The following is a 7193-nucleotide window of genomic DNA, read 5'->3' as shown; positions in this document are numbered from 1 at the left end:
ACCAGAATAAGGAAATATGACGCTCTTCTCTTTAAGGCTTCGATCACTGTGTTAGGTTTGAGAGGTAGAGGTAAGGTTTGGAGAAGAAAAAAAAAGACTAATCTAATGTGAGAGACAAGATAACTCAGGGTTAAGTCATAAGGTATATGAGTATCTTAAAAAAAGTCATTATATTGAATATACAGGCTGCTGTATACAGAGCACTGACTAAAGGGAAGCACTAAGACACCAGAGTGAATGTGTGGCTTCACGGCTCCCTCTTGTGGTGTGATCTGTCCAAGCGTGAGTACACAAAGCTGAGCGCAAAAGTTTACACACCGCCATAAAGGTTTTTGGACTGGAGGAAGAAAGGAAATTTTTATCAGATACGTTAAAAATGACCTTAGAAAGGGAAAACGTACAGGGGATGATAAAGAAACATCTGTACAGACAGTGAAGGTCTTTAAGGCATCTTTTCCAGCTGTTAGTCCAGCTGCACACAGTTACACAAAAAAGTAATAAATTAATAGATAAATAAATGTTGGCTGAAGAGCATGAAACGTCCTCATAAAACTCGTTCATTGGTCAGAAAAAAATACACTTGCGGAAAGATTTAACCTTTAAGTGTTTTGCAGAAATCACGAGAATCAACCGAGCACCGATTAAATAATATATATATAAATAAAAGTTGTAGAAATGTCCGGTATTTCTTTTCACTGTTTATAAACTTGTCATTCATATCCTACAGTGAGTCAATTCAGAATCGATTCAGAGTCAATTCTACTCATTAGAGTTTGAAATAAAGCAGACCCAGATCATCTGAGTGTAACTATATTAATATGCTCTTTCTAATCCGTTATCGTTGCTATAGTAACAGCTTAATCACAGAGGAAGCTCCAGTAATAACAGAGATTTTAATAGAAAAATGTCAATAAGGTGAAGTTTTCAGCAAGGAGCCTCCAGTGTCAGAGCTTATGCTTCTTTGTGGTTTCTTGGTAACGTGACAGTCTTTTTTATATCTTTTGAAGAGAAAGGAGAGCTGTTTCTAGCTGCTATAATGTCAGAAATGAGTCTAAGTCAGAACTGGAAGTAACTTAACAGTTACTGTATAAAAGTATAGTGTTTTCTTACTGTTCTTTCTTGATATATTTTCAGAAGTTTGTTTCACTTCATGCAGTGATTGAATCCAGATCTGAGTCGATTTACCCAGAATTCGAATCTAAATCCAGGATGATTCAGAGTTGATTCACCCAGAAATTCAAATGTGAAAAATGATCCCTTTTCACTGTAAGCACAAGTACTTTGAAAAAAGAGATGATTCCAGAGTTCTGGAACGTGCTATAAACATATGATGCTTTAGTCTGTCTTTCTGTCCTTGTTCAGAGTAGAAGTGTTCATTTAAAGAAAGAAAGGAAGAGGTAAAAAGTAAGAAAGAAAGAAAGAAAGAAAGAAAGAAAGAAAGAAATATGAGAGACAGAAAAGATGAAGAAATAAAGATGTTCAGACAGAAAAATAGACAGATAGATAGATAGACAGACAGACAGACAGACAGACAGACAGACAGGTAGATAGATAGATAGATAGATAGTCCCAGCTTCCATGTGGCAACAGTAACTGTGCTTCATTTCTAACTCCTAGTTTAAATCCTAACTCCAGCCTCTTCCTGCTAATCTCTAGAGCTGATCTCATTCACGATAACGAGCTTACAACATCCTAAACCTCTTCCTGACAGAACAGGACACTGTAAATAAGAAGACCCAGATCCTTCATGTGGAAAACATCAGGGACGCCAAACTGGCTGATTAAAGCATCCCAGTATTTCCAGTTACAAAGAACTTGCACTAGAATGCTATTACCTATTAAGGGTTAACTTCTATATATGAGCATCATGATGACCACAGGAAACGGGCGATACGGTTAGTTTTAATTTTAAAAAAAATGCACCCAAACCACCAAAAAGCCTGAGAGTCAAAAAAGTTGCAGACTCGTCTGTTTATTTCTTCTCGTGACATTGAACAACTAATCCCTCCATCCATCACGAAAGAGAGGAACAATCAGCCTCTAAATTGTTCTATTGATAAAATGTTATACCTCAAGCTCAACAAGCTGTAATGGACAATTATAAAAAAACTCAATTAGTCCAGCGTATAACTCAATTATCCTTCAAAATATGAACCGTTTGCTTGAATCCAATTATACTGTGTCATAGCTGAAGTTTAATACATTCAGGTTTTCATGACTTTGTTGAAGAACTTTTGCTCAAACTCATGAAGGAATGAAATCATGAAAACAGGGGAGCATTCGGCCCTTTTTCAAAATGCAGTATTTATTACATTCGCACCATCTTTTTTTGTCTTTTTCATGCCTTGTAGATATAAAAATATATACAGGAAATAAAGACAAAGACCTGAACAACAAAAATGTCACCACACAGCTGAGGAAACATTGTGAGGAGTACGGTTTTCGGTGAGCCGTGATGTTCTCGCAGTGACGGCGATGACCACGGCAAAATACGAGTGAGGGTTCGAGAGGCCCGAGCTCACGTCCAGGACTGGGCGAGCATCTACGCCGGGGACACGCTGGACACCTCTGTCTTGCTGGTGGACACTGATGAGCTCTCGTCATCTCCCAGTGGGTTCTTGCCACAGAACAGGGTTGTTAGCATGCAGTTACGGAACTGAAGAAAGAAAGAAAGAAAGAAAGAAAGAAAGAAAGAAAGAAAGAAAGAAAGAAAGAAAGAAAGAAAGAAAGAAAGAAAGAAAGAAAGAAAGAAAGAAAGAAAGAAAGAAAGAACACAATTCATTAAAAGTGTGCTCTTAAATGCAGATCATTTACTAAATTGTGGTGTCCAGGGGTAAATACTGGACATGGTCATCAGAATTTTATGGAAAGCCCAATGCATTAATGACAATAGGAATTATTATGATTAATTATTATTATTATTATTATTCATGTATTATTCATGCAGTAATATGGACCTGTTTGTTGAGCAGCACATAAATGACGGGGTTGAAGAGAGCCGAGCTCTTGGAGAAGAAGGCAGGAACAGCCATGAACTGTGCGCTGAAGGCAGCTCCTTTGTTAAAGAAGATCCAGGCTGCGACGCTGGCATAAGGAACCCATGCCACTAGGAAGCCCACCACCATCAGGATGACCATACGCGTCACTTCCTTCTCAGCCTTCTGAGTGGAGGCGGACTCCTGCTGAGCGGCTGCTGCCTGGACAGGAAGAATGAGAAAAATATATGAAGCAGGACAGGATTACAGTTTATTATTGATATAAGCATATACTATAATATCTATGGATCGAATATGGCTCTGTTTATGAAGTAAGTGCAGAAATTTGATCTCTGTAGCATCTCTTAAGATTGGGTTTCTTACCGCTTTGACGGTGCACACGAGTCGCCCATATGTAAAGAATATAACGGTAACAGGAAGAATGAAGTGAACCAGGAACATGTAGATAACATAGGACTCGTTGTTGTATTTGGGGTTGAGTGTGTAGTAGTCTGGTCCACAGGAACACTGCAGGCCTTCAGGAATATACCTGATCATTGAGTTGAGCAAGACATAATATTTAAATATCGTCATTCTAAACATATATATATAAAAAAAAGAAAGAAGAAAATCTGTATATTAAAGCGCTTGGTCTAAACCATTACCACTTCTATAAAAACAGCTCAATTATAGCTAATGTATGTGGAAGAGGGCAGACAGACTTTCCTCTCTGAGTGTTTTACACTGTCATGTACACTAATCAGGCATAACATTATGACCACCTGCCTAATATTGTGTTGTTCCCCCTTTTGCTGCCAAAACAGCCCTGACCCATCGAGGCATGGACTCCACTAGATCCCTGAAGGTGTGCTGTGGTATCTGGTGCCAGGATGTTAGCAGCAGATCCTTTAAGTCCTGTATGTTACCATGGAGGCCGACCTTGCAACTTACAGGACTTAAAGGATACTTTAGATACTGACCACTGCACACCAGGAACACCCCACAAAAGCTGATCCAGTGGTCTAGCTGTCACAATCTGGCCCTTGTCAAACTCTCAAACTCAAATCCTTACACTTGTCCATTTTTCAATTCAATTCAATTCAATTTTATTTGTATAGCGCTTTTAACAAAGAGCATTGTCTCAAAGCAGCTGATTTGATAAAGCTTTTCCTGCTTCTAACACATCAACACTGAGGACAAAATGTTCATTTGCTGCCTGATATATCCCACCCACTAACAGGTGCCTTGATGAGATCATCAGTCTTATTCACTTTATCTGGCACTGCTCACAATGTTATGGCTGATCGGTGTTAAAAACGTGTTCATCTAACACGTGTCTCAGATGAAGCACTCGTTAGCCTTCACCCTCTCTGTTTAATAGCTGACAGATCCCATTGTCCATCACCTGATGGAAATAATGCTGAATGATGAGGGGAAAATACTGTGGAATCATTGGCATGGTCCTGTTTTCTGGAAGATTTTTTTCCACATTTATGGAAGGAGTCTCCAGTATCAGAGAGGATAAAGGTGTAATGGTGTAACATTTCATAAGAGTTTATGTTGTGCAGTTTCTCAGTAACATGACAAGCTGAGGTTTTTTTCTTTAACTTCAAGAGAAAGAAGAAGAGAGACTGGTGTTGGAATGGCTGTTTATAGCTGCTGTAACAGGAACTACATAATTGCAACTTTCATTAATTGTATCTATAAATGGATAAAAAGTCATGTCATTACTTAATTAATAAAAATAAAATACAGACATAATATACACTATTATAGGAAAAAATTGGCATGATTTTTGTTTTTTAGTGAGATATGGACAGCAATTCTTACCTGGACCAGCCGACGAGCGGAGGACCAGCACAGGTCATAGCCATAAACCAGGTGAAAGCGATTCCTCCAATGGCATGCGTAGATGAGAATTTGAAGCTTCCCATTGGCTTACACACCACAATATATCTCTCAATGGCCAGTACAACTAATGACCAAAGTGCTACCTCACCTGGAGAAGATAAATCAGAGTTACAGTTATGTTATCTGAGGATGAGAATTTAATTGTGTTGTAAATGTCCCAGATGGATTTAAGGTGTATTTATCATCGCTCACCTCCAAGAGTGGCCATGAATCCTTCGACGGCGCAGGCAGTCGGCCCGAAATAAAAGTAGCCGTTGACCGCTGAACTAATGGTGATGGTGAACCCGAAGATGACCATGATCAGCCCGGCCAAAGCCAGGTTCACCAGGATGTAGTTAAGCGGCTGGCGGAGCTTCTTGTGCTGCGCTGTGACCAACAGTGTGAAAGCGTTGATGGGGAAACCAAAGATGATCAGAAAGAACATGTAGACGGCCAGCAGTTTGAACTGCCACGGCTCTGCTAAATAGTACTGCTCATACAAGAACGGGTCACGTACCAGCCCTGTACGGTTATGCATGGGGATGTAGAAGTTCTCCCCCTCAAACCCGTGCAGGCCTGTCATGTCAAAAACTGTCCGAGTGTCAGCACTGGATACGAAACAGCTTTTTCTCCAGCTCCTGTTTGCCCTACTTTGTCTCCGCGCTGCCCGTGTGCTGTATTTATACCTTGATTAAGGAGACTTGAGCAGATTAGCAGAAAAGGTGTGTAAATGTGATCAGGAAGGAGGCTGAGAGGTGGCAGATTGAGTGCTAAGCTGATGGAGCTTCTTTGTAAAGAGCCAAATGTGACACTCTGCTTCTAACCGGAGACGTGACCGGATTTTCACCTTAATGTGTAACTCTGTCATTAACATACAGTAAAAAGTACAGTGTAAATAAAAAGCGTGTGAAATCATCTTTACCTGAATATCTAACGTTCAGTTAAAATGCTTTGTTACTGCTGCTTCCAAATACTTGTTATTAAGTAATAAGTATATTTAAGGTTTAAAAAAGGTATATCAGAAATAAACAGTCTTTAATGTAAGTAATAACCTAACAATAATAAATTTTATCCTTTCAATTGTTGATTTTTACATTTATTTTCCACAAAATGTAAAAAACAATAAAAAATTATAAACTCTTAATATGTTTACATTTAATTAAACACTTCAGCTCACAGTTATCTGAGCTAATGTCCCCATTTTTATGGGCACATTATTTATTTGTATTAATTATTAAAATAAGCGCAGCAGATTGTAGTGTTACTGCTTCTTAACTACAGCAGGATAACCGATTCGATCCTGAACTAGGATTAGTGTCTTTGTGGTGTTTCACATGTTTGTCACTTTCACAAGCCCAGCATTCTCAGGGTCCACTGCCACCCTGACCAGGATTAAAGCTCTTAACATGAAGGAAATCTTGGTAAAAAAAAAAAATTATGTGAAATGAATAATGAGACTCATAATAATGTAAAAATGCTTGTTTTTGTCGATATGAAAATCAGTACACTGTCTCACTGCATCATGGAATACATGTTTAAAAGAAAATAATGCAATAATGCTTTGTATACAATGTGTCTGTTGTGAATAAAAGAAAATCAAGCATGTTGAAATAAAACAAACTGAAGCCTTCAACACTCCATGCTGTATAGAACTCACACATACATACTTCCTTTACCGTCTGCTGCGTCTCCCAGTTCAATCCCGCTCACTAATTAGAGTTTAGCCCAGCGCGGTGAGAGATTAAATGCCAGACCTTGTCTGTCAATTAGATTTAAATTGCTCTTGAAATGGGAAGCAAGTGTCATCAGTCCAAAAGAGTTTGTGAGGCTTTAGCCATTAGCAGGTGTTAGAGCTGCTTAAAGCTACAGATTAACCTTCTGTCTGAGGTGTGGTGAAGGTTTCACAGTAAACACTTTAACACTGTAATGTGTGTTTCATATGACTTTAGTCTAAATGTGACACTGCTCCTTCCTACATCTTGAATGATACACTATGTTGTCAAAGTTTTAGGACACCCCTCCAAATCACTGAATTCAGGCCCCTTAGTTCCAGTGAAAGGAACTCTTAATGCTTCAGCTTCATACCAAGACATTTTGGACAATTTCATGCTCCCAACTTTGTAGGAACAATTTGGTGATGACCCCTTCCTGTTCCAACATGACTGCACACCAGTGCACAAAGCAAGGTCCATAAAGACATGGTTGAGTGAGTTTGGTGTGGAGGAACTTGACTGTCCTGCACAGAGTCCTGACCTCAACCCCATAGAACACCTTTGGGATGAATTAGAGCGGAGACTGTGAGCCAGACCTTCTCGTCCAACATCAGTG

At 39.1% G+C, this 7193-nt stretch overlaps 1 protein-coding gene across 1 annotated transcript; it reads right to left on the bottom strand.

Moving 5' to 3' along the window:
* Nucleotides 1-2146: 2146 nt before the first annotated feature.
* On the bottom strand, nucleotides 2147-5870 carry LOC131368126 (green-sensitive opsin-3). The gene is made up of 5 exons (XM_058414029.1): nucleotides 5079-5870; nucleotides 4806-4974; nucleotides 3360-3525; nucleotides 2958-3197; nucleotides 2147-2656 (listed from the first exon to the last, which is right to left on the bottom strand). The coding sequence occupies exons 1-5, from the start codon at nucleotides 5446-5448 to the stop codon at nucleotides 2543-2545; spliced, it is 1059 nt and encodes a 352-aa protein (XP_058270012.1). The 5' UTR covers nucleotides 5449-5870; the 3' UTR covers nucleotides 2147-2542.
* Between the last annotated feature and the right edge of the window lie 1323 nt (nucleotides 5871-7193).

Source organism: Hemibagrus wyckioides, linkage group LG17 (assembly GCF_019097595.1).
Source record: "Hemibagrus wyckioides isolate EC202008001 linkage group LG17, SWU_Hwy_1.0, whole genome shotgun sequence".
In the NCBI taxonomy this organism is placed as follows: domain Eukaryota; kingdom Metazoa; phylum Chordata; class Actinopteri; order Siluriformes; family Bagridae; genus Hemibagrus; species Hemibagrus wyckioides.
This window is presented reverse-complemented; position numbering and strand designations above follow the sequence as displayed.